Consider the following 27777-nt stretch of genomic DNA (forward strand, 5'->3'; position numbering starts at 1 on the left):
TTCAAGGGCCTTTCCTTGCCCCGTGCTATTGACCTTTGGCTTTGGTGACTCCTTAGAAGACCCTCCACCTCCTCACCACCCCTGGAGAAATAACTCAGGGCTAAACTTCAGTGGCACTGTTTACAGAGGGCTGCAGAACCCAGCTGGGAGACCTGTAGCAAGAACCAACACGTAAACATCTCACTCTGGATTGGAGAAAATGGCCTGCGTTTTGCCCAATGGTCTCCTTACGTGGTGGGTGGGCAGGGATTTTGCACTGAGGAGTGAGGATGGAGCAGGGGCTGATAGAACACAAGGGCCTAAACAGAAGTAGAGGTAGAAGATGTGGCAGTGATTATAATAATAGCTCCCATTTATTGAGCGATTATACTGGGTCAAATGTTTAATTACATATTATCGCTAGTCCTTACAGGCACTCTTTAGTGTAGGTGGATACTGGTAGATTTGCTGCAGCTGACAAATGGCCCAGCCAGGTTTTGAACCTGTGTCTCATCTAGCTGCAAAGCCTGCTCTCTTCACTCCTCTGTGCTGCATCAGGATTGAGGGATTAATGAAAGCATGTGTGAAAAAGACTCTGGGATCTGAAGATGACCAGAAGTTAAAGATGAGTCAACAATGTAATGGAACGTTCCCAAAAGCTAGTTTGGATACATTAATAGAAGTATAAGATCCTCAACAAGGGAGGGAGAGTCCTGCCCTAGGCTCCTATGGCTGGAGAACTGTGTGTCTGGTTCTGGCTACCACACTTTAGGAAGAAAATGGGCATGAGTTGCAAACTCAAATGCCTTTAGGGGCCAGGAAGATACCAAGAATAAAGTGGTGGGCTGTGTGTAATACAATAGGGGGTGGTGATGTCTGGGGCAAACTTTTGCTTCTTAGATCAGCTCCAGCCCATTTTTGCCTGGTAGAAATGAGGGACAGATTTTTGACTTTTTAGGAGAAGGTGGAAATCTGGATCTTCATCCATAAACTCTATGAATTTAAAATAAACCATCCTGGGGCTAAACATAGCACATCCGCAGGCCTTTTTCAGCCAATGGGCTGCCAATCTGTGACTTCTGGAGAGCAGAGCAGGCCAGAGGAGGGGACCCAGCCCAGGCTCCAGCCCTGTGAGTCATACAGGGAGAAACAAGGGAACCGGGGCTTGGAGACGAGCAGACAGAGGGAGCACACGCCTCTATCTTCAAAAATCTAAAAGACCATTATGTGGCAGAGAAGGTGGAGCAATCCTTCAGAAGCCCAGGGGCATGGAGGACAAGGAGTCTGACCCCACCTAAAGGAAGAATTTTCTACCAGTCGGAAGGATCAACACTGTGATAGACTGCCCAGGGTTGTAGAAAATTCCTTGGGGGTGATGCATCATTTCAGGATGTCAGAGGGTTCAGGCAGCTCTGAAGTCCCATGACTCTGTAATTCATCCATTTCTATGCTTGGGGACACAACCTCCAGGCAGAAGATTCCCCCGTCACCAGTCCCAGCTTGCCTCCCAAGCCCTATCAAGGACTGCATTTGATGTTGTTTGCAGTATTTCCCCAAGTAGTTGTCAAGGCTACAACTCTGGGGTCCTCTCCTTGAGTCTCCCAGGCTCCCCAAAGAAGCTGAACTCACCCAAGGAGAGATTACTCTAGGAAAGCTCTGCCACGCTCTACCCTCTACCAAGTGGTTCCAAACTTCCGTCCATGTGGACCCCAAGCCAGATTTGGGCTCGAGCCGCCTGTCTCCCCAAGCTGCATACCTCCTTCTGGCGGGTTAAGCGACTCTCCAGCTCCTGGACCCTCTTCTGTTCTTCCTCTAAGGCTTCCCTCGCTCTGTTTTTCTCTTCAGCAATGCTCTCCTCCAAAGCCTGAAAGTCCATGACCATTGTTGAAAAGACACAGTAATCGTGGTAGGATCCCAGACCCTGGGCCAGGCACTGCTTGGATGAGCTCTTCACTCCTCACATCAGCCCCACGGAGAGACCGCGGGCAGCCTGACCTAGGCCTAAGAGCGTGGGCTCTGGAGACTGACGGGTGAGTGAGAAGCTGCTGAAGCCTTAGTTTCCCTATTTGTACAGTGGGGACATTCATAGTACTTACTGCATTGGGTTGTTGGGAGGAGCAGATGAGATGAAGAATGTAAAATGCTGGCACAGTGCCTGGCACATGATAACCATTCAGTAATACGGATAGACCACATCTTTTGTCACCCCCACTCTGCAGATGAGGAATCAGGGGTTGGTAAACCACGGCCACTGGGCCAATTCTGGCCCACCACCTTTGTTTTTGTAAATAAAGTTTTATCGGAACACCTCCATGCCCGTTTGTTTACATATTATCTATGGCTGTTTTGCGCTACAGCATCAGAGATGAGTAGTTGCTCCAGAGACCATATGGCCCGCAACACAGAAAATATTTACCATCTGGCTCTTTATGGAAAAGTTTGCCAACTCCTGATCTAAACCATTAGGGTGTGCACAAATCAGGCGAACATTATTAACAATTAATAATAACAGAAGAATATTAGATTGATAAAGAAACCCAGAATTTCTTACCATTGAAAGAAGAGTCCTCAAATAAGACAGGATTCTTGAGAAGGAATCTAATTAATAAGCCTTGATACACTTATTTTTAGGAAGGGTGGGATGTCATATGGTACAAGGAAGATCTGTGTAAAATTGGGGCACCTGGCACTAAGACTTGAGAAGGAACTTTCCAGTGATCCCCCAGGGTCAAGCCGATCAGCTTAAGTGAGAACTGATCCTCTGTCTGGGCAGGTATCTGACGTTGCGTCCTCCCTCTGCAAGGAGTAGCGAGAAATGAGGTTTGCTGAGTTCATAAGGGGGTTTGAAGTCAGTCCTTAGAACAGAGTCTTGTCAGGAATGTGTTATAAATGGGCATTTGGGAAGTCCAGACCAGTGCCCAAAGCCAGGTTCAACATGGTAGAGCTGAAATCTCAAACACCAACAATAGAAAAATCAATGCAAAATTGAAAAATAGGACAAGAAAGCTGATGCTGAGGGTTAAAGTTAATCAGAGAGGAGCGAGGAAGTAGGCGGAGAACTTTGTGAAGATTTTGAAGATTTCTAACCTCCCCTGACCCCAATTTAAAAGTGAAAAGCACTGGCTTTTTCTATATCTAATTGGTCTTCCCAATGTAGCTGCCTGATTTATGACTATCATTAATATTTTCTTTATGTGGATCGTGCACCATGATTTTGGTCAGACGGTTCTTCCTTTTGAAACTTTTCTTTCACAAAAGGCAGAAAGACAGAGAAAGAGGCAAGGAGAAGAAGAGGAAGAAGGAGAGAGATTTCTTGGGAAACTGGGTGTGAATTAGAGGACAGAGATGAAAGGGGCTTGGGCTTGGAGAGACAGAGCAGAACGGCCAAGATGGGGATGAAGCAGGGGCAGGTCCGCCCCTCTGCTGGGGATGAAAGGAGGTGCTGGGGGATGTCACGGGCCGGAAGATCTGGGGGCTGCTCTTTGGAGGTGGGTGGCAGGAAGATCAGCTTGCGAATGTCCTCGAGAGCAGTTCTCAGCCACGGGCACACATTGGAATCATGTAGGGGGGCTTTTACGAATCCCAGTGCCCAAAGTCCTCACAGAGGACTAGATGAGGGCCTCTGGGGTTGGGGGCCAGGTCTCAGGAGTTTTAAATCTCCTAAATGATAAAAGTGCCACTAAAGTCAGGAACCGCTGATCTAGGATGATGGCAAGAAAGGTAGTTAAATTCAAGGCAGGTCCACGAATATAAAAAAACGGGGCAAACTCTAGGAGAACTGTGAGAATTGGCTTATTATTAAATGCAGATTTCTGGCCTTCTCCAGAGATTCTGATTCAGTGGGCCCAAGAATCTGTATTTGAAATGAGCATCCAAGTGGTTCTCATCAGGCAACTTCGGGAAGACTTTCCACGAAGCCCGTGCACCTGAAAATGTGGTCTGTGGCTCTGCAGTGTCAGCACCAGCTGGGAGCCTGTTAGAAATGCACTCCACCCAGACTCACTGAGTCAGAATCTGCATTTTAAAAAGATCCTCAGATGATTTATTATATCACTGTAGGGTATTCTCTGATTGGCCTCGTGTCTAGAAAGCGAAGTAGCAATTTTGGCCATTTGCTTTCCTTGATTTGTATAAAGAGAAAGCAAAAGACTGAAGCAATGTGAATTTAGTCTTGCACACACTCAGTCTGATGGTCACAAACCAGGGCCTGCAACAATGACCTGGATTTGTAAAAACAGTAGCAATATATAAACAAATACGGTATCATTCCTGGAAATTTCAATAATCTTCCCTTTACACATTGGATTTATTCTGAGTTTTGGAATTCGAGCTCCATGTTATTCCTCAAAAACGACTCACCCTAATTTAGCTCCAAAGCACCAAAAAAGGACTTGCTGAGATTTCCCCATCTAAGTACATGCCATCGATTTCTGATAGAAAAAGCCATTCTTCCAGTTTCCCGGAAGTAAAGAAAATGCCGTCTTACCGCCTTCTCTTCCTTCAGCTGTTTGACCCTGGCTTTCAGATTGTCCTCCCACTCCAGCCTTTCCTCGTACAGCTTCTTCTCGGCCAGATGCTCCTGCAGCTTTTCCTTCAGCAAGGACTGCTGAGTCTCCTGGAAAGTGTCCATCTTGATCTGAAATGAGAGGAGAGGTAAGCGGAGCTGATGGCGGACAGAACTAACTAAGGAGTCATTTCCACATTTCTTTACAAGTTGTTTCCCTCGGTGGTGGGGGGGGGTGGTTTGTGATGGAAACGAAGGTTTACACAAAGCTTTATTAAAAACACACAGAAACTATGCTTAGCCTAGTTACCGGTAGGGGAACTGTCAGGTGTAGTGGTTAAGAAACACAGCCTCTGGATCTAGATAGAATCCCAGCTCTAGTTCTTTCTAGATGGTTCCTTGTCTAGAAAATGAGGATGATAATAGTATCTACCTCTAGAGTTATAAAGATTTAACGAGTTAATGACGGAAGGTTTTTGACACAGTGCTTAACACATAGTAGATGCTCTGTATACGTTAGCTAGAATTATTAGTTATTATTTTCTGGGTGTAAGGAAAAAAGCAGTAAGCTAAGAGTCAGGAGGCCTGAGCTTTTGTCTTGATCTTTCCTCCAACTAGCTGTGCGACTTTGAAACATTCACCTAGCCTCTCTGGACTTCATTATCCATATCTGTAAAATAAGGAGAACAGACTAGATCAGGAGTTGGCAAACTACAGACTAGTTTTATTGCAATGTAGCCATGTCCTATAGTAGATTGAATTATGTACCCCAGTTTAGACATGTTCTTAATCTTAATGCACATTCCTGTGGATATGAACCCACTGTGAGTAGGGTCTCTTGAAGATGTGTTTTAGGTTAAGGTGTGGCCCAACTGAATGAGGTTGGGTTTTAATATGGATTTCTGGAGTCCTTATAAAGTTAAAGAAACTGGACACCAGAGCTAGGGAAGGCCACAGGGAGAAGCCAGAAGACAGCAGAAGCCCAGAAGAAAGAGAACAGGACATCACCATGTGATGGGAAAGCCAAGAAACCCTAAGGACTGCCGGCCAGGCAGAATGCTACTAACCCTGGGAGGAAGCAAGCATTCTAGTCTCTGAAACTGTGAGCCAATAAATAAATTCCTGTTGTTTCAGCCAAAGCCAGTTTGTGGCATTTGTCATAGCAGCCTGGTAAACTAAGATGTGCCCATTCATTTACATCTTGTCTATGGCTTTTGCATGGCAACACCTACAACAGCAGAGTTAAATAAGTGTGGCAGAGACTGCATGGCCTGTAAAGCTAAAATATTTACTATCTGGCCCCCTATAGAAAAACTTTGCTGGTCCCTGGCCTAGACGGTCTCTGTGGTTGATCACAGTGGTGGCCCCAGTTCTTCACCCTCCCTCTATCCACGTCTTTTGCTCTGTAACTCTCAGTGCCCACCCACACCCTGTCCTTGACACTGAACTCAAACATGGGGCTTGCTTTGGCTAATGGGATGTTAGTAGATGGAACACAAGCAGAAGATTGAAAAGCGCTAACATGACTGGATTTGCTCTTTCTTGCACTTTTGCCATCACCATCGGAACATGCCCAGGCTGGCCTGTTGGAGAGCAGAGTCGAGTCGCTTCAGCTGAGGCCAGCCAAGATCAACCAAAAGCCAGTGATGCCCAGATGTGTGAGCACGCCCATCCAAGATGAGCAGAGCCATCTAGCTGCTGACCTCAAATACATGAGCAATAAACACCTCTGAAGTTTCTTGGTTATTTATTATACAGCATTATTATGGCAATAGGTATTGGAGTGAGATAATCCCTAAGCATTGTTTGGCCTATAAAATGTTGCTTTTATGTGGTATTTGGTAAATCTTCTGCCTGTACTGCAGATAGCTGTACTTCTTTTCACTGCATTTAATAAATACAATTCTCAAAATCTGATGGCATCTAAGTCCTTCTGGCTTTTGACAGAAGAAAATAAGCCGTGTGGTCAGCTGAGGACACCAGACAGGGGCCAGCATCCTGTCCTTGTCCTGGTTGACCCTCAGCTCTCCTGTCTGAATCTCTTCATGTGAAAATGGAGACATCATTTCACCTCTTGGAGGATGAGAACTAACTAATAGAAAGTGGGGTTTGGTGCACAGTGATCTATAAATGCTAAGGGGGTCTTTCATGAACTGGGGACAAAACAAGTGAAAAGATTACCTGAAGTTCCTGGGTCTGGTTCACAATTTTTTGATAATGTTCCAGAAGATATTTCAAATACAAAGACAGTCCTTAGAAAGAAAAGCAAGAAGAATTAAGTATGGATGCAATTCAACCCCTTTGCTTTCTGAATAATGTCTTAAAGCTTGCAGACAGGTGGGTGAGGACAATGGTGCATTCCCACTAAGAAAGCCTGAGCTGCCATCCAACTTGAGTTCTTAAAATGGTTGATAAGCCCTGGCTGGGTACAAATCTAAGCTTCTTTTTGGAGATGAAAAGTAAAAACCCATCAGTAGAACACCTAAGTGCTATTAAGTGTCTGCTGTGTGCAAAGCAGTGTGCTAGGTGTGGAGGGAAGCTACTGGGTGTGGGAGGAAGATACCACGAGGCCTCACATCCTCAAGGGTATTACAATGTAGTCTGAGAGACGAGGTATAAATGCAGCACAGGAAACGTGAAAAGACTCCGGGCAGCATGTTAGTATCTGCTGAAGGAGAGAGGGACAGGGAGGTGCTCAGAGGGTGTTCTAGTTTGCTAATGCTGCCAGAATGCAAAACACCAGAGATGGATTGGCTTTTATAAAGGGGGTTTATTTGGTTACACAGTTACAGTCTTAAGGCCAGAAAGTGTCCAAGGTAAGTCATCAACAATCGGGTACCTTCACTGGAGGATGGCCAATGGTGTCCGGAAAACCTCTGTTAGCTGGGAAGGCACGTGGCTGGCAACTGCTCCAAAGTTCTGGTTTCAAAATGGCTTTCTCCCAGGACATTCCTCTCTAGGCTTCAGCTCCTCAAAAATGTCACTCTTAATTGCTCTTGGGGTGTTTGTCCTCTCTTAGCTTCTCCAGACCAAGAGTCTGCTTTCAACAGCCGTCTTCAAACTCTCTCATCTACAGATACTCTCTCAGCTTCTGTGCATTTTTCAAAGTGTCCCCTTTGGCTGTAGCAAGCTCGCTCCTTCTGTCTGAGCTTATATAGTGCTCCAGTAAACTCATCAAGGCCCATGCTGCATGGGCGGGGCCACACCTCCATGGAAACTATCCAGTCAGAGTTATCACCCACAGTTAGGTGGGGTGCATTTCCATGGAAACAACCTAATCCAAATGTTCCAACTTAATCCCCACTAATATATCTGCCCCCACAAGATTGTATCAAAGAACATGGCTTTTTCTGGGGACATAATATATACAAACCAGTGCATTCCACCCCCTGGACCCCAGAAAAACATGATCTTTCCATATACAAAATACATTCATCCCATCACAATATCACAGAAAGTTAAATCATTTCAGTAACAATAGTTAAGTACAAGATCCCATCAAAAGAATTATAGGCATGGCTGGTCCTAAGGCATAATTCCCCTCTGGCTCTGTACCTGTGAAATTTAGAACAAGTTAACTGCTTCCAATGTACAAAGGAGGGACATTCATAGGGTAACCATTTCCATTGCCATAAGGAGAAACTGAAAGGAAAACAGGGTTTAAGAGACCAAAACAATTCCTAAAACCAGCAGGACAAACTCCATTAGATTTCAGTCTGAGAGTCATTAACAGAACAATGTTGCATCCTTGGGGCTTGAGAGAGTGGGAGTCTAACCCTTCCTAAGGGCCTTTGCAGCAGCCCTTTCCTCTCCAAGCACTGGGGTGAGTGTTCCAACATATCCACACATTGGGGAGACCACCTTCTCAGCTCCACCCTCCTCAAACATTGGGGTGCACCCAGATTCCCTTCCATCTTTGGGGCACAAGCTCAACCCCTTCAGAACAGTGGGGTGGCGGCTAGGCTCTCCCCATTCCCCTGGGAATGTGCTCCACCCTCTTTGGGGCTTGGGGTGGCAGAAATTGTCCTCATCATGGAGGTGGAAGGCCCACCCTCGACCTCCGGGGCAAACTCACCCTTTCAATGCTGCTCTGCTCTCCCAGCCCCGCCCAATCCTAGACCTCTTGACTCCAGACCTCAACCTCCATGGCTCTGTCTTTGAAGAAATTTTTCCTTCAATTTGTTCCTTGTCTGTCTCTTCCAGTCCAGACTGGTAGTGGCTCCGTCTATAAAGATCTCACAAAAAGTCTGTTGGCTTTGCATGAAGCACACAGGGGTCAAAGCCATCAGACAACAGGACTTTCCGCAAATCCTTTCTGGATAATTCCATCTCCAATCCTGTCTTGTACTGAAATGGCAGCTGGGTTCCATGTTTGGTTAAATCCTCATGTTGGGCTGTAGCATCTGGGGTCTCAGTTTTGGGAAGCCCAGAATTCTCCAAATTATCAGTTTCTGGGTTCTTTGTACCTAAGAGTTCAGTTCTAAGTTTATCTCTGTCCTGTCACATTTTACTATAAGCCGCAAGTAGAAGCCAGGCTACTACTTCTATATTTTGCTTGGAGATCTCATCAGCTAAATATTCCAGGTTGTTGCTTTCAAACTCTGCCTTCTATCCAACACCAGGACTCAATTTTGCCAAATTCTCTGCCACTTTAAACAAGGCTCACCTTCCTTCCAGTTTGCAACAACACATTCATTTCTGTTCAAGGCCTCATCAGAAGTTACTTTAGAGTCCATATTTCCACAGTCTTTTCAAAGCAGTTTAGGCCTTTTCTATCAAGCTCCTCAAAATTCCTCCAGAATCTTCCCCTTATCCATTTAAAGAGCTCTTCCAACATGTTTGATATTTGCAAACACAGCAGCACCAGCACCCCACTTATCTGGTAACAAAATCTGTTCTAGTTTGCTAATGCTGCTGGAATGCAAAACATCAGAAATGGATTGGCTTTTATAAAGGGGGTTTATTTGGTTACACGGTTAGTCTTAAGGACATAAAGTGTCCAAGGTAAGTCATCAACAGTTGGGTACCTTCACTGGAGGATGACCAGTGGTGTTCGGAAAACCTCTGTTAGCTGGGAAGACACGTGGCTGGCGTCTGCTCCAAGTTCTGGTTTCAAAATGGCTTTCTCCCAGGACGTTCTTCTCTAGGCCACAGCTTCTCTTCAAAATGTCACTCTCAGTTGCTCTTGGGGCATCCTCTCTTAGCTTCTCCAGAGCAAGAGTCTGCTTTCAACGGCTGTCTTCAAACTGTCTCTCATCTACAGCTACTCTCTCAGCTTCTGTGTATTCCCCAAAGTGTCCCTCTTGGCTGTAGCAAGCTCGTTCCTTCTGTCTGAGCTTATATAGTGCTCTAGTAAACTAATCAAGGCCCATGTTGAATGGGTGGGGCCGCACGTCCATGGAATTTATCCAGTCAGAATTAACACCTACATTTGGGTGGGTTGCATCTCCATGGAATTGCTCAATCAAAGAATTACAATCTAATCAACACCAAATACCTCTGCCCACACAAAATCACATCAAAGATAATGGTGTTTTGGGGGACATAATACATTCAAACTAGCACAGAGGGAGAGGCTGTCCATCCAGAGTGATCAAAAGACAGCTGACTGAGGAGCCATTGGATGTGGGCAGTGTTGGGAAGGCAGACTTCAGAGAGTTGGAGCAGAGGGTGTTTCAGAATGGGGGTTGTGGTAGGCTCAGTAATGGCCCCCAAAGATATCCATGTCCTAATTCCCAGAATCTGGGAATGTTACCTTGTGTAACAAAAGGAACTGAGCAGATGTGATTAAGTTACAGATTTTGGGATGGGGAGATTATCCTGGATTAGCTGAGTCAATCCAATGTCAGGGTGATTAGTAGAGGGAGGCAGGAGATTTGGCTACAGAAGATGTTACCCCACTGGTTTTGAGAATGGAGGAAAGGACCATGAGCCAAAGGATTCAGATGTCTCTAGAAGCTGGAGAAGGTGAGGAAATGAATTCTGTCCTGGAGCCTCCAGAGGGAAAGCAGCCCTGCAGACACCTTGACTTTGGCCCAGTGAAACTGATTTTAGACTTTTGTCCTTCAGAACGGAAAGAGAATACATGTATGTTTATTTAAGCCACTGAGTTAGCAGCCATGGAAACCAAGACAGGGGCTGAAGGCAGGTAGGGGGCTGGGGAAATGCAGTGCACGCTGGGAGATGCCAAGCTTTATTGGGCTGGAGCAGATGATGGGAGAGGGTAGGAGGAGAAGGCAGAGTTGTAGCAGAAGGTTGAGGTACATTTGAAGTACGCCTAGAACAATAGCTTCAAATGTTTAAATGTGATTTAAACGTCACTGAAATGTATCGAGAGGGTCCCCTGTGCCAGGCCCTCTGCTAAGCGATTAATGCGTCACCCTGCCATGTTGTCCAAGTGTTACCCCATTTTACAGGCGGGGCTCTGAGAGATGGGCTGCCAGACACCACATAGCTGAGAAACAGCTGAGCCGGGATTGGGCTCACATCTGTGTGATACCAGGATCTGAGTCATTGCTATTTTGACTGCTGACTGAGCAGGAAAATGACTTGATGAAGAGTGGTTTTTCAGAAAAATAATTGGGACAAAGTAGAGAGGAAGGAGCTAGCAGGGTCTCTCAATGGAGGCAGCACTGACGTTTTGGGCTGGATAATTCTCCCTTGGTGGGGGGGTACGGTAGGATGTTGAGCAGCGTCCCTGGCCTCTGCCCACGAGATGCCAGGAGCACTCTCCAGTCATGTAAAGCATGCATCTCACCAGATACTGCCGCATTTCCTCTGAGGATAAAATCCTCTCTGGTTGAGAGCCACTGGATCAGAGGCAGGAAGTTTGGCTAAGAGCCCGAGAGGTGTATGGGGTGTTCAGTGCTGACATGCTGAATTAGAGAGGGGGAAGCACAGACACAAAGCGAAGGTGAGAGAAAGCAGTTTTTTTCACTCTCAGGAAGAAGAGGGAGATGGGTTAGGGGGAGGCAAGGAGCACTGACGCTCCATTCCAGACATGTTGAGTTTGAGGTGCTGGAAGGTCTCCAAGGACTCCAGGGTCAGCAGAGAGCTGGACATGTTGAGTCGGCAAGGGCAGCACCAGCCCACAGAGGGTCTTTCTGCACATGAAGAAAGGACCCCCTTCCTGCTGGCAGACATGGCCCTGGGCCAGGTACCCTCAATCCCCTGATGCCTCGGCCAGAATCCCTAATGCAGTGTCCAACATGCACAACCACTCCTGGCAGCCCTGCCTGCAGGGATGTCCATTTGGGCATCATTGCCTACCAATGGCTGTTGATGAAACTGGAGTGGAGAGTTTTTTCTGAGAGAAAGGAGGAGACAAGAGAGGGGAGGCCCAAGGACTGCATCTGAGAAAAGACTAGAGTTAGGGACGGGAATAGGTAAAGGGGGCTGCCGAAAACAGACAGAAAGGATGAGGAGGGAGGCAGGGCGTTCCAGACTCTGAAGAGTCAAGGGATGAGAGGGTTTCAAGAAAGAGAACCCAGAGCATTGGAGAGGCCAGAGACAACACAACCTCCGGAAAGATGGTGGGCCTGTTGATGCAGGAGAATTCCAGGTCAATTAGATGCCATGGGCTGAAGCAAAGGGAGAAAGACAAACTAGGAAGTCGGCGATAAAGACAGTGGGTGTAAAACACTTCTTCAAAATCATGCGTAGGACAGGAATAAGGGAATAGAAAAGGTTCTAGAGAAGCAGTGGGTTCCAGTGAAAACAAGATGATAGGGCCATCCTAAAGTGCATGTTTGATGGCAAAGGGGAAGGTGCTGAAAGGGAAAGACTGTAGATGCCAGAGAAGGGGGTCATAATTCGGGATCTTGTGCACAAGCTCCCCTGAGAAGGAGAGAAAAGGGGAGACACAAATACGAGAGGGAAGTGCTTCAGCAGGAAGGAGGGTGGAGAGGGAAGTGGGCAATGCAGGGTAGGAAGAAAAGATGGGTATAGAGAGAGAAAGGAAGGGCGTTGAGCATGCCTGGGACCTTGCTCTTCTCTAGCGGTTTGAGCACGGCCAGCAGGAGTGAGAATAATTTTATAAGAATAGCTATCAAGTATCAAATGCCTGCTATGTGCCCAGCATCGTGCCAGGAGTTTTATTCATGTTAGTCTCCTATCATTATAAACAATCCAAAAGGGAATGCATTTGCAATTCACAGATTTGCAAACTCAGACAACGGACACCCGGCAAGGGGAAGCTACAGAGCTGGTAAATGATGGAACCAGAAGTCAGACCAGGTCTGTCATTGTCTTTTAAAAGAAATGGGGGCCTGATAGTGAAGGATTGGACTGGCTGACATGAGGTGTGCACTGGGAAAGGCACGTTCCAATGTTGCCAAGATGGCCTGTTTGACGTGGGCTTGGGCTATGGGATCTGTGGCTAAATTGGGATGGGTCTGGGATTGGCTCCGTGGCAACTTGTGACCCAGGAACCAAAGGGAAAGGATCAAATCATGGGAGGGATCCAAAGAGGATTAAAAGGAGAAGGGAGTCAGGGGTGTCAGAGGCTGTCCCTGGCAGCCCTGCATGCTGGGATGTCTGTTTGGTCATCGTCGGGAGGGGAATGTTTGATCATGTTTCTAGATTAGACAATGAACTGTTTCCCTCTTTGGGACAAGTAGCAATTCTTTGCTATATTTCTGGTTACAAAAGTTATATGTGTCCATTACAAAAATCCAAACGTTATAGAAATCCATGACATGGAAACTGCTCCCTGCTGTAACTTCAGTGTTCACACAGTGGCCGGCACATAGTAGGTCCTCAATAGAAAGTTACTGAAGGGCTGAATTAAAGTGAGTGTTCTACCTAATCCCATCCTGTTGCTACAGTTCGATGTTTTTTCTCTCCAGATTTTTCTTTTGGTCAGATGCTTACTTTTTAAAAACAAAAATGGGAGCATGCTATGAATATTGCATTGCAATGGGCTTTTTTTCCCATTTAAAGATACTGTATATCTTAGATATCTGAGAAAGAGTGCTTTTTTCATGTATGTAGAGAAGTCTTTTTTATCTGTAACAGAGCCTAGCAGAAATAGACACAAATAACTGAGCTTGCAGAGAAAACTGTAAAAAGTCTTTTCTTCTCCTTATCAAAAGAAGCCTGAGAAATCAGGCAGGAGGAGTGTGGGGTTCACTTTCAAGGTCCCTCCCCAGCCACCATCAGATGCTGCTTATCTTCCCAGCTGGGCTGCCCGGCAAACCCTTCACCAGTCAGACCTTCTGCAGCATCATATCCTTGAGTCCTATCTTCTAGGCCACTCATGATGTCATCTAACAATACATCAGAGAGTTTCTTCTACCTTTACTAGCCTGCATTGTTCTGGGGGATTTATTTCAGGATATGCAAACTTCCCTTGTGACTGCGTTTCATCACCTGGGACTACATCCTAAAAGGCAGGTAGCAGGGTGGTTAAGAGCACAGGGACTTTGAGGGCAGAGGGACCTGAATTGAATCCCAGTTTCAGCACTTTGACAGCTAGGACACTAAGACAGGAAGGATATCTAGAAAGGGCTCTTCTGACTTTGACCCAGCTGTGTTCAGACCTAAGAAAACCCCATTTTTGCTAAGTGGAGGTGGGGTAGAAGTTCCAGGTAAAGTTGCCCTGGTGTGTCCTAATCAGGTTTCACTGACCATATATATCCCACCTGCTGCCACCCACATTTAGGTCAAGTTCAATCAACAAGGATTTGAGACTGATGCCAAGAGCAGCTCGCACCTACTGGGGGCTTTCTGTGTCCCAGGCATCACATTGTTCAATCCTCACAGCCACCTTATGAGGTTTTATCCCCATTTTATAAAGAAGCACATGGAGGCACAGAGAAGTCAAGTAACTTGCCCACTCAGCTAGTAAGTCAACTAGAAATTGAGATTCAAACCTTGGCAGTTGATCTCCAAAGGCCAAACTCTGAACCATTCCACTATAAGGCAAAGGGCTTTATGGGTTATGGCTCATGGTGTGTGCTGGACGCAGTTCACCTTAGTTCTGTCTTGGCCCAGTTCACTACAGAACCTGTCCTCTCTGGATCTTCAGAAGAAGTGCCAGGCCACAGAGAGAACACAGACATTAGCATCACAAAGATCCTGTAAGTCCTGACTCTAAGGTGGACCAGCTCTGTGACCTTGGGCTATATTTTTAATGTTACTGAGCCTCAGTTTCTTTACCCAGCTCATCGGGTTGGTGGGAGGATAAAAGTACTCACTGTATATAAAACTCATGACCCATTGATAAGTATCTAAGAGGAGCTAAATAAACCATGTTTCTCACCCTTCTCTTAGGAACTGAACACAGAAGGCCCCTTAGAGTGTGGATGGTGGGGAACAGACTGGAGGTGCCCTTGAATCACCTTATCCTGGTGGAATAATCACAAAAATAGTTTTTGAGCCACAGTTGACTCATTTCTAAGATGAGGACAACGGTATCTGCTTCATAAGGTTATTGTGAGGATCAACTGAGATAAGTATGTGCTTTAGTTTCCTAGGCTGAGGATTAAGACCCATCCTGAATGAAGTGGGTCACACCTTATCTGAAGTAGCCTTGTCAAAAGGTCCTACTTGCAATGGGTCCACGTCTACAGGAATGGATTAACTTTAAGAACATGTCTTTCTGGAGTACATACAGCTTCAAACTGTCTAAGTACGTAAAACAGTTGGGAAAGTTTACAGAACATAAAGTGCTCAATAATGAATGACTGCCACCACCATCATCATCACCTTCACAGTCACCACCTTCTTCGCCACCATCATCTCCATCATCATCACGATCATCACCATCCTCTTCACCACCATCATCACCATCCTCACTATCATCATCACCAGCATCACAATCATTGTCACCATCATCATCTTCCTCTACATCCTTGCCCTTCTCCTCCTCCTCCTCCTCATCCTCCTCCTCACCATCCTTGTGAAGATGGCTCTGGACCAGGTACAAGGCAAAGTAGTAGTAGAGAATATGGGGAATACTCTAGTTCAGCCTTTTCTTTCAGTCTTCTGGTATATTGCTTGTAATGGAAGCATAATATTGCTTGTAATGGAAGAGAAAATGCCTCTCACTTCTTGCCAAGTGGGTAACTAACCTTTCTGTTTTTAATTGCATCCTCCTCCTCTTGACGTTTTAGAACCAGATAGTTGTAAACACAGAATAGTCCCTAGACCACAGGTGTCCCAGAGAACATTATTCCAAGAGACATTAGTTGGGATCAGGGGTAGCAAGAAAGGAGAAATACATTTTGGGAACACTGCATTCTTTATCTCATTCTTTCGGAGCCACAGTGCATTTTAGGATGGGAGGGATTCTGCAGTCTCATGACTCTCTGAAGGCAGGAGAAAGCAGGTGGTGGGTCTGAGAAACGCTGCCCTTCTCAGTCCTTCTTAGCATTTCTGGAATTGCTGGCCTGATAGCTCAACTTCACAATCCGTATTTTTTAAGGTAACATGTGACCAGACAAATAGACACAGGCTACGATGTCTAAAATGGTCTTGGGTTTGGGGAGGGACAGTGCACACAAAACCTGGCTCTATTGTTGCCAGGATGAGATCACGGCCTGTTTTTGTTTTAGGTCCAACCTTGAGGAACAACTAGGACTGTGATTCACGTTTCACCCAATTTCATGTGAGCTGGAAGCTGCCGTGATTGCAAGAGCCTCACACTGGGTGGAGGTGGGGAGGACGTCACCGAGAAATCAAGGATTAACAAATGATTATCATCACTGAATCATTATGTAGAAGTTTTTCTTTTTATTTTGTAGAATAGCCAAAAGCTAATACCTGAAATTACTGAAACTCAACTAGTCTCAGCCCTGTTTATACTCGATATTGTAACAGTAACAACTCTATCTCCCCTAGTTTGAATCCATAAAAAACCTGAACTCCTTAGACTTAGGGAGACAGATTTTTGGACCAATAGGCCCTCTGTTCTCCTGCTTAGCATGTGGCAATAAACTCTCTCTCTTTGGAACCCCGGTGTCATGGACTGGCTGTTGTGTGCATCAGGCAGAGAACCCCACATTTCTTTGGTATCAAGAAGACACCATGGGCTCCTTTATCCCCACCCCTGCCCACTCCACTCCTGTCCTTCCTATCCCGTGATGGAGAACAGGCACTTTAATAAAAATTAAAGTTAATCTTAATTTTGCTTTTGCTTTTTATTTACTTGTTTTGGGGGGAGAGTTTTATACCACCTTCTGGATTGTTCTGGAGACATCCTGGCTGGGGAGTTGAAGATTACTCATTCATTGCTGCAGAAATTCAAGCTCACAACCCTCTCTGGAGGGTGGTTTGGCAAGGAGTGTCAACCATTTTCAAAATGCTGGAGTTCCTCAAGGCATGGCCAGGGCTCTCTCCCCTTCTCACTCTGTACTTTCTTCCCAAGTGAAACCACTGGTACCCAGTCTGTAGTCATTCAATCATTCCTTCTTTCAGTCAACACCAGCTACGTGGCACATGCTTTCCTCTCTAGGTGCTGGGGATACACCACAAATACCTATCTCCAGACTAGACTTTCAGGTGACAGCTGGCCCCTGGCACCTCTTCTTGATGTCTCACAGGCACCTCATACTCATCTTTCTGTTCAGACCTGGTCCTCCTACATTTCCTACTCTGGATTTGAGTGAATGAATCACATCTGCCCTTTGACACAAGCCAGAAACCAAGAAGTAGAGTGGGCCCCCACCCCCTCACTTCCAACCATATCCAACACCATCGCCAAGGCCTGCTGAATTTCCTCTTAAATGCCCAGGAATCTCTTTCTACATCCCTAATCCCACTCTGTGTGGGCCCCATCATCTCTTGTGATCGCCTCCTAACTGGTCTCCTGGTGTGCCATGCTGGCCACCTTCCAGTACATTCTCCACTTGTGGCCAAGATGATTGTCCCCAAATGCAAACCTTTTCCACTAGTTCCTTATTTCAAACCTTTCATTGGCTTCTCAGTGCTCTTAGGATGAAGGGGAGCTTTTTACCAGGGCCCCACAAGTCCCCGCAGGACACTGCCCCCGTCAGCAGCCTCGCCCTGCTCCCCCGCCCTGCGCCCACGCCGTACACTTGCATCTTTGAGACTCTGTGATCTCCCTGCTCCCCCATTGGGAGGCCCTTGCCAGATTACTCCCTCCGCCCAGAATGCTCTCCCCTCCCCTCTTTGGAAAGTAACTCCTATGCATCCTGCAGGCACCCTGTCCCTCTCAACCAAGTCAGAGCCCCGTACTCCTCCTTTGTGATATTTGTCACTGCTTCACGTTTACATTTATTTGAGTGGTTTTTCCATTAATGCCATTCCCACTCCTTCTAGATGTACACTCTGCCTGTTTTTCGCCCAAAATTTCATCGTGAAAGGTTTCAAACATATAGCAAAGTTGGAAGAATTTTATGGGGAACACCTGTACACCCACGACTGGGACTCCACCTATTTCTGACCCGCTCTGTCTCTGCCCTGCACAGAGCCTGCTGTCTAACAGCTGCACAAGAAATCTTTGTTGGGCACAGGTGGTTAATCCTCTTCCACCTGTTGGATAACATCTTAAGGAAATATTTGGAGAGAGGTGAATAGACATATTGCATTATTTATAAATGTGGGAAACCAGAAACTACTTAAATGCCCACAACAGAGGATTGGTTAAATAAATTTTGGTACCTCCCACACAATGGAATTCCTTGCCATGCGTAACAGTGACGATGTAGCTCTTATGTATCAATACAGAAGGGCGTTCACGATGTAACATTAGGAACAAAACTAAAAAGTATCAAGTATAATATTTACTTTTTGGTAAAATTAAAAAAAAAATGTGTAGGTAGTGGCAGGTATTATTCTAAGTATTTTACATATATTAATGCATTTTAATCTTCCCAACCAACCTAAGAGGTGTGTTCTCTTATTATCCTCATTGTACAGGTAAGGAAACTGAGGCATAGACAGGTTACGCAACTTGCCTGGAATCACACACCTATTTCCAAGGGAAAATGCCTCAGAAGTTACCACAAAATCTTAACAGATATCACTGCTGAGAGGTGGGATTTAGCATGATTTTGATTTAATTTTCCTTTTGCCCTTGTCACGTCTCATTTTTCTTCAGTGATCATGTCCCACTTGCATGGTTTTTTTTAAAAGGAAAATCACTTCTCAAGTGGAGAAGCAAATTTAAGTCTGGAGAAGGGAACAGTTAGTTGGCCACATACCCAAGAAGCCTTCCTTAACAGATGTCCCATCACGATAAGATTCAACACGACATTTTAAAGTCATGCAACTATGTAAGAAGGAAGTCCCAGTAACCTTTGTCGGAACTGGATAACTGGATCCCGACGCTCCGGAGGAGATGCTCCGTGTCCTCCAGCCAGGACAGCAAGAGGCTCAGGATTTCCAGAGCCACCTTCTGGAGTCCCGAAACAGGTGGGCTCACCTGGAGACCCCGAAGAAGGTCAACCTCCTTCTTCAGGTCATTGCTACAGCAAGACATTTTCATGCAAGCCTGGAAAGAGATGAGATCATAAGGAGTTCGGACACTGTGGCCGGAAACAGCATCCGACCAGATGTGCAAAGAACAGCCACAATGGGACATTCCAGTTTTAGTTCCTTTTTCTTTTTTGGCAGTTTTTTTTTTTCACTCTAATTTGGATTTTTGGTGGTCAAAGTGACCCCAATTTTAGATGCATGCAATTCTGAAACCAAATTGCCACTTACAATTTGGCTGAAATAAGAACCAAATTTGGCTACTTCTACTCATCAAAATTCCTGCTGAGATCAACATATAAGCTGGTCAGAAAGCTTGGTTCCCTGATTTGAAAGAATGCTGACAAGTCCACATTTGTACAAACTCCCCAGATAGTCACTGTTTATTTCCAGAGAAAGCAGAAGCAGCTGCCTGCTCTGATAGGAGGTGTTCCAGTGCGGGGGCTGCGGGGGCACGGCCAGACCCTCTGGTCCCGTCTCCTCCAGAGTCAAAGCAAAGGGCCCAATAATAAAATGCAAATAGCAAGCAGGAATGTTTCTTTGCTTCCTCTGGAAATAACACGGGGACTTTTTTTCTTTCTTTCTGGAGTATGAGGTTTCCCAAAGTCAGTGTTTGAAGATGATCAGGCATCTTTTTCTTAGCCACACTGAGCTCACCTGGGAAGGTTTTTTTTGCAGGGCCTTTCTTTGCTCAATTTTCTCCAACAAGAGAAAAGGTGGATTAAAAAGCAGAGCTGTCTGCCCAACCTGCTCCTTAGGTAGAATCCATGAACACTGGGCAAATTCCAAACCAGAGGTGCAAAAATCAAATGGAGGGGACATTTGTGAAAAGCACAGAAGGGCCACCTGGCAGCTGTCTAAGGATGTCTTCAGCTTCTCAATGTTCTCCGTGATTTCCTCCTTTCTGGAAATCCTGAGCTGGGTTTCCTTCTGCAGGGTCCATTTTTTCTGCTGAAAGTTGAGGTTGTCCTCAGTGACCTGGGTAATTTTCTCTATTAACTGGCAAAACAAAAGAAACAAGAAGATTAAAGTTACCTGGCAGTTCTGGGCAAAGGGGAACTGGAGAGCATCATCCTAAGCTCCCATCTCAGTAGGTGAGGACAGAGGTCCTGGCAGGTGCTGGTGGCTCTACAGGACACTGGTCCTGTCCCCAGGGCATGTTTCCCAGGATCAGGGCTTATTGTGAGGGTCAAAGGTCTGCTTTGTTGACATGAGTTTGTCCCAGATTCGTTTCCATTGTAGCAATAACTTATAACCCTGAGTCCAATGCTCTGTCCATAAGTGGAAGGGCAGGTTCTACTACACCTGCTGGGAACAGTCCACGGCCTGGTTTCTGGCCCGCCTTTTGGCACAGAGTGCTGGAAAGAGTAACTGGAAGGACTGTGTTACCACAGTCGTTACAGCCAGTTCACCCCACTGCCATCTTTCCTCTTTAGAGGGAACAAGCCAGAACATGTCAAGCGTGGAGGCAGCCCCTTTTCTCACAGTGCTAAGGAAGGTTAAACACGCGTGCCTAACCGTGGAGACCAGAAATAGGCCTGACTGGTTTAATTTGATTTTTGCAGAAACATTTCAAGGGAGTTTCACTGGCTTTTACTTTAAAAGCCAGGAAATCCCATAAAATCAAAACAAATATTCATGGTGTAGCAACTGTGTGAAAAATATGTGCCACCAACAAAAACAAGAACATATGCTCCCAGGGTCTGGAATCCCAGATCCCTGAAGAAAAGTGAAGGAGTCCTGGGGCGAGAAAGCCAGACAAACCTGTTGATCGGAGATGAGTTTGTCCTGGAACGGCTTTGCACGTCCGTAGGTGGCCTTGATAACCTGACTTCTGAAATGCTCGAGCTGCAGACAAAGGGAAGGCAACCAGGTCAGTGGGGGGCAGCTGGAGCCAGTGGGCCTTGGAGTGGTATTTCCATCCATCATGGGGGTCCGGGACAAAGCAGTTAGCAGGGTCTGCACAGCTTTATCAGTCATTACGTGTTATTGAAATCTTTACCTCTCACTGGAAGTGGCAATGCCCACAGAAGAAAAGGGAACAGCAGGTTTTAATTAATTTTTAGGCAAGCCCCCTAAGCCAACTGGTATACTTGGTCAACACACACACATCTTGAGCCATCAGAAGAGGTGCTTGCTGCCAATTATCCAATGGGCAGTCTGTGGCCAGGAATGCTCTTCGTAATTGCTAGGTTGGCAGCAGACAGTGAAATAAATATTGAGGCTGTCAGCCCAGGTAAATTGTGCAATCAGCGAGCGGGCCTGGGGGAGAACAATGTTCCCTCTTCCGCCATTTTGTGCCCTAGACCGTGTCAGTGTCCTGAGACAATGTCTACCGTATCCATCTCTATATCCCTAGAGTCTGCTCCAGGGTCTGGCACACAGTAGGTGCTCAATAAATGTTCACTGATAGGCCTGTCTACAGGAATATCTGCTAAAGCCAGGGTCCCCTAGTTCAGTTCATCCAGCTTTAATGGAGTGTCTCCTGGGTGCTGGTGATTTCAGATTAATGTGCAGGGAAGAGCACAGTAAAATTAAGTGAGGGCTTAGAAAAGTACAAGTCCTAGGTGTCCTGGATTTCATCCAGAAATTGGAGCAGAGAGGCCTGCCTTTCTCTGGGAATTTATCAGAATGACAGCCCATGGCCTGGGGTTTTGGTCCACTGGCAAAATATGGTTGTTAAAGAAACTAAAGAATCCCATGAAGACACTATAGGGCCACAATGGGTCCCAAGACACAGGAGTTCACTGAACCCCAGGGAGCTCTAGGAAATCAAGTCCACAAAATGATGAACCTCCTGAGGACATTTTGCAGCCATCCTGCCAGAAGCAGACTGGTCTGGGGTGGCTTGAGGCTCTCCAAATTGAGGTTATCCTCTGGTTTCAGGGCAGGGTCCTGAAAGAAGAGGTCCTGGAGAGGGACCTTGTGAGTGAGGCCCCTGATTACCACCAGAGTCACCCTGAAGGGAAGACTGGTCAGGGCAGAGGGACAGATTCTCCTGGGCGATGGGCTCAGCCCTGGAGTCACTGGCTGGGGAAGGGTAGAACCCTAGAAGGGAGCAGAACCTTGGAGACAAGGGGGTGGCAGAGAAAGGGCTGATCCTCTATCACTTGACTAGGCCTGGAGGGGTCTCAGCGTCTCCAAAATGCCTCCTCGATGGCCTCTGCTCAGAGCCACAGTGAAGACCTTGGGTCGTTGGTAAGTGGCAGAGACCGTGCCCTCCAATAGGTGTGTGCTAAGGGGAGGGAGTGTAAGGGGGTCACCCAGGTGCACAGAGGGAGGCCCAGATTGGCAGGCTCTGGGTCCTTGAGAAGGCCTTGGTGCCTGGCAGGAGAAATGACAGGGGGATGACAGTGGTGGACATTTGTTGAAGGGGCTTTAAACTGTACAACAGTTAACAACATTATTTATCTTGTTCATGCCTCTGAATTTCAGGGTGCTGTGACAAAGTTTGGGTCGTACTGGTGGCCTGGTAAAGGCTCAGACAAGTGGATATGCTCCAGGAGCTGGACTGGGTGGCATGAAGGATTAAGGATTGGGGTTCCTAACTTTTTGGGGGACTTCACAGACACTTCCGAGAATCCAGCGAGTGACAGAGTGGGTCCTCTCTCCCAGGAAGAAAAAATCACAAACACTCATGCACATAAAATGTTCCATGGGTTCCCTAGAGCCCTGGGGGTCAGGAGAGGGCCTCTGGTGGAGGAGATCCAAGGTCAGCTCTCCCTGGGGTGGGGGGTGGGGGGATATTCTGGAGGATCATGTGCTCCCATCTTGGGTTCCCATTTGCCTTTGGTAAAGTCTCGCTTGCAGGTTTGGCCCTCCCAGCTGTGCACATGTAACAGGAAGGACCTCTGGGTCACTCTTGGGCCAGAGCATTAGAGAAGAGATGGCACCTCCAAACCTGCCAGGGCACATCCTGCCCATTGCCGTGCCCAGGAACTTCTCCATCTAGCACGAACTTTGGACATTTTGGGGTTTCATTTTAGTAAGAAAAGAGAATTTTCCTTACAGACACTGCCTGTGAAGAAAGTCAGCGATTGTAAATGTCAGGACAAAAGACATTAGGGAGAAAGGGCTGGAAGCACCAGTGGGGTCAAGAAGCTCCAGTCTTTCCCAAGAGGAAACTGCAAGGCGGGTTGGTTGGAGAGGCATTGAACCAGGGTTGGCTGCTTGGCCAGGGTCTTGGGCAAGGGCAAACTAATTTGGCAGGGGGGGCTTCCCAGCAAGAAAAACTACTTAGAGACGTCCACTGGGACACAGAAGCCACACAGAGCCTCTATCCGTGAGATAAACCAGAGAACGAAACCACGTCTGACCTCCTACCTCAGGCTGCCTTCCTCCCCTCTCACCCCCACCAGCCGCTTCCGCTTGGGAGGGGAAGACAATGGGGCAGGTGGGCCAACGCAGGGGCCTCTGGGGCACGCCTACCTGACCTACTGCCCTTTCCAAATTGATTTTAATGAGGCTCTCTCTGTTCCCCATTTCTTGCAGCTGAAGCAATTTCCTTCTGGAATCCTCCTGAAGTTTCTCTTCCACCTGAAATGATGATGAAAGGATGCACTTGCTGCTAACGCAATCATAATGCACTCTGGGGAGAGACCCCAGGGAGGTTTGATGGCGTGGGGACGCCCCAGGAGGGGCAGGCACAGCTGCCGCCCCTGTGGCTGACCACAGATTTGAGAGGTGGAGGCAGGATCCCCTGGGGAAAGGACCGCACACTGCACCCCAGGCTCGACTGTTTGTCCTACTCCAGGCAACAATCTCAGCTCCATCCCTAACAAGCCGTGTGACCTTGGGAGAGTTACCTCACTGCTCCATGCTCAGCATCCTCATCTGTCAAAAGGGGATGATGACAATGGTACCCACTGCACAGTTATTGCGGGGATTAAACAGGTTTAGAAGGTGCTGACACTTGGGAGGGCTCTGTATGTGCGTTAGGTATTGCTGTAATCTGTAAAGTATGGGCAGGGAACCACTCGGCATCTTTCCAATGATATAAGTGACTCAGTGACTGGCCAGAATGGGTACTTGGTAAATGTTATTACTGAGTTGATTTAGTAATTATCGTTACTATTGATCATTACCACTATTCGCACACTCACCAATGGAAACAGCTCTGGGAGGCTTGGTAAGCAACAGCTATTAAAGAATTGCAGCCTGCAAAGGAAGGCATTTAAAGTGGGAAAACTTGTCTCTTTATTCCCCCTTGCTTGGTATTCGTCAACTCAAGAGGATCTTGGAGTGTTCAATGCCACCCTCTGCTGGCCATTATGGATCCCTGCGGCTGTTGCTTGTGTGCCGTGGGCCAGCAAAAGGTTTGCTCAATTCCTTGTTGACCAATAAACGTTTATTGAACAGCACCTGCTGAGCCTAGGGCTCTGCCTCTATCAGGAAATGAGTCAAGCTCCCCTAAACAAAAGGAATTTGTGCTGAAACAACTTTACAAGTTATTTATTAGGGCACTGAGGAGGGATCATGCAGATGTCACGAAAAACCCCAAAAAGTCCCATTCAGCTTTCTTCTGGGGAGTGTGGGACAATGGAAAGAGCCTCTGGCTCTTATTACCTTGGAAAAGTCATGGAACCTCTCTGGGCCTTAGTTTCACTATACAATAATTCTCGGTCTAAACATGCTCTGACTTCTACTTCCGTACTTTTTCATATGCCTTAAAAGCAACAGCTAAAAGAGTTCAAAGTCCCAAGTCTATAGATAAGGGCTAAAAGCACAGCCCTTATCTGTGTTCCCCATATCAATGAATGGCCTCCCCATCCCCCATTCCAAACCCTCAGGGCCACCTTCAGCTGCTGCCCCTGCTCCATCTCTCACAGCCACACCATTTCTCCACTCCACTCCCAACACCACTGTCAGCGGAGTGGCCCTTGTCACTGCAATCAGTTATCAGAGAGCTGCTGAGCTCCAGTCCTGTGCAAGAAGCTGGGCCAGGCACTGAGAACTTGTGATAACTGGACTTCGTGCCTCTAACTTATTTCTGTCCAGTACATCCTTTATGGTACTGTGAGAGTCAGTAAGCTACAGAGTGGCACTGTCTGCTAGAACCTTCTGCAGTGATGAAATATTCTGTATCTGCAATGTCCAGTATGGTAACCACCAACCACATCTGGCTGTTGAGAACTTGACATGTGGCTTGTGTGGCTGAGGAATTGAATTTTTAATTTTATCTAATTTTAAATAATTTCAATTTAAATAGCCACATGTGGCTAGTTACTAAGTCATTGTTGTTGGAGTTGGATGAACCTGACTTCCAGTGTTGGCTTCCTCACCTCCTGATTGTGTGAATTTGGGCTGGTTACTTTACTATGAGTATTAATCGTCTCATCTGTAAAATGGGAATGATAATTTCTAGCTCACAGAGTTGTGAAGATGAAAAGCAATTAAAGGTTTGTAGTTATCATTTTCACTATCATTAACCACACATTTAATCATATCAGTGCCCCATCAAAAGCCTCCAGTAACTTCCCACTGTCTATGTAATATATAGACCGAGCTCCAAAACTAATGAAAATACCAAGTCAAAGTTTCAAGAAGCCTATATGAACCCAAAACCGGATAAATAAAAATGAATCCACACCTAAAGAAATCATTTTAAAAAAACGGCTGAAAAACAAAAGAAAAGAAAATCTTAAAAGCAATCAGAGAAAAAAGACAGCTAACAGAGGTGCAACAGTGGGACTTAGAGCTACCTTCTCAATGGAAACCATGGAAGCTGAAAGACAACGGCATGATGTACTTAATGCTATCTATAGCGTACTGTCAGGAAATAATTGTCAATGTAGAATGCAATGCTCAGTCAAAATATGTCTCAAGGATGAAGGTTAAATATAGACATTTTCAGACACACACACTCTCACATATCTGAGAGAATTTGTCATCAGCAGAGCCACACTGAAGGAAAACACTAAAGGGTGTTCTTCAGGAAGAAGAAAAATGATCCCTGATGGACGGCTGGAGAGGTAGGAAAGATGGGCAACAGAAAGGTAATATGTGGATAAATATAAATGAATGTTGACTGTGTAAAAATACTAATAGTATCTTTTGGGGTTTTAAATATAGAAAGAAGTTTAGAAAATGAAAACAATGACATATAATCTTGGAGAGGGTAGATGAAGTTAAAATGTTCTAACATCATTGCATTGTCCATATAATTAGCAGTTAATACTGGATTTTTGGTAAGTCAAGGATGCATGCTATTATCTTACTATTTCTAAAAAGAATAGAAAAAGAGTGAAAAATTTCCAAGCTAATAGAGGGGAAAAACTGGAATGATAGAAAACCATCAACTTGAACAAAGTCAAGAAAAGAGAGAAAAGGAACATAGCACAGGTGGTGCAACTAGCACTGTGACAGAGTAAATTTAAACCCCAAATATATCAGGAATTACATTATATGTAAATGGTCTAAAAGACAAAGATTATCAAACTATATGCTGTTTACAAGGGATATGTCTAAAATGAAAACAAAAATTGACAGAAAAAGTATGAAAAAAGATATGCTATGAAATCTCTAACCAAAAGAAAGCTAGTGCAGCTGATTAAGTTATATTAATGATAAAGTAGAATTTAAGGGATAATGCTACTAGAGATGAAGAGGTACATTTCATGATGATCAAAAGTTTGATTCAACAGGAAGTATTACAATTCTAAATTTATGTGTACCTAGTAACATAGCACCAAAATATATAAAGCAAAAATTGACAATATTAAAAATAGACAAATCCACAATAAATATAATGCATTCTTTTAAAAAACACATACCTCTCAATAACAGACAAAAAATGATTAAGAACATTAAAGTTTTTAACAATATCATTGACAAACTTGATCAAATGAACATATATAGAATACCGAACCCAGTGACTGCAGAATACACATTCTTTTCAAGTGCTCACATGGAACACTAAAGTTGATCACATACGGGGTCATAAAACAAGTCTCAGAAAACGTCAGAGGAAGTCATGCAATCGTCTCTGACCACAGTGCAATTCAGCTAGAAATCAATAACAATAATGAAAACAGAACATCTCCATATATTTAGAAACTGGGAAATAACTTCTAAATTACCCATGGGTTAAAGAAGAAATTTCAATGCAATTTGGAAAATTTGTTGATCTGAATAATAATGAAAATACTATATACTAAAATGTGTGGAATGCAGCTAAAGCCTTGCTTAGAGGAAAATTTATAGCTCAGAGAGCAGTTTGATTCCACATTCCAGACTACAACTATCTTAATAAAATATATACCAAAGTATGTTCCTTTTCACTGACAAAGTATTTTCCAGAGTGAAGTTTCTTAAATCAATGGTTTAATAGATTTTCAAATACTTCCATTTCCATTTATTATTCTCCTAAAATTATTATTTTTGGGATCAATTATTTTCTGGGTAAATTTTACAATTAGGAGTTGTATCATCTGCAACTTTTTCTGGTCCATATCAAATTTTTACCAATCATAACTCTGTCTTTGTGTGTTTATAGCCCTTGTTTCTACAAAATCCATTTTATCCCAGATTATATTGTGCAAATTTAATTTTTTAAAAGAATATTTGATTCTTCTCTAGCATTTTAGCAACACCAAATTTACTCTGGTGGTTTAGCTGTTGGTTTTATTTTGTGTTCATTATTTCTGCCAAGTCTGCTATGCCTGGGCAACTTTTGCAGTCTTCAACATTACCAACAAGACGTGACTCTTGAGACAGTTTCTTGTCTATTACAAATTTTAGCTTGTGAGGTTTGAGTGGTCAGTTTCAACTTCTGGAAATCATTCTACCTATCAGATTAATTATAAATTGGAGAAAATATTGGATCATTTGCCTTTATTTCTCAGATCATCCATGAGCAA

The 27777-nt window shown here is 45.3% G+C and overlaps 1 protein-coding gene and 1 long non-coding RNA gene across 11 annotated transcripts in view; one reads left to right on the top strand and one right to left on the bottom strand.

Moving 5' to 3' along the window:
- Positions 1-6365, top strand: part of LOC119527918 — a 29602-nt gene extending 23237 nt beyond the window's left edge. The window contains exons 2-4 of the long non-coding RNA XR_005215505.1: positions 1825-2009; positions 4484-4632; positions 6061-6365. This is a non-coding gene — a long non-coding RNA (uncharacterized LOC119527918). The remainder of the gene's footprint in view (positions 1-1824; positions 2010-4483; positions 4633-6060) is intronic.
- FHAD1 (forkhead associated phosphopeptide binding domain 1) overlaps positions 1-27777 on the bottom strand; it is a 174446-nt gene that overhangs the window by 47166 nt on the left and 99503 nt on the right. For 9 of the 10 annotated variants that reach the window (XR_005215504.1, XM_037828468.1, XM_037828463.1 and 6 more), the window contains exons 11-17: positions 23348-23455; positions 20684-20767; positions 19766-19918; positions 18743-18938; positions 6665-6735; positions 4466-4615; positions 1736-1843 (exon numbers count right to left, since the gene is read on the bottom strand). Coding sequence is in view for 9 of the 10 variants with exons in the window: in XM_037828468.1 (XP_037684396.1) it covers positions 1736-1843; positions 4466-4615; positions 6665-6735; positions 18743-18938; positions 19766-19918; positions 20684-20767; positions 23348-23455 (870 nt within the window). In the remaining variant the exon portion in view is untranslated. The remainder of the gene's footprint in view (positions 1-1735; positions 1844-4465; positions 4616-6664; positions 6736-18742; positions 18939-19765; positions 19919-20683; positions 20768-23347; positions 23456-27777) is intronic. The other variant, XM_037828462.1, reaches the window with a different exon arrangement.

This window comes from Choloepus didactylus, chromosome 2 (genome assembly GCF_015220235.1).
Source record: "Choloepus didactylus isolate mChoDid1 chromosome 2, mChoDid1.pri, whole genome shotgun sequence".
In the NCBI taxonomy this organism is placed as follows: domain Eukaryota; kingdom Metazoa; phylum Chordata; class Mammalia; order Pilosa; family Megalonychidae; genus Choloepus; species Choloepus didactylus.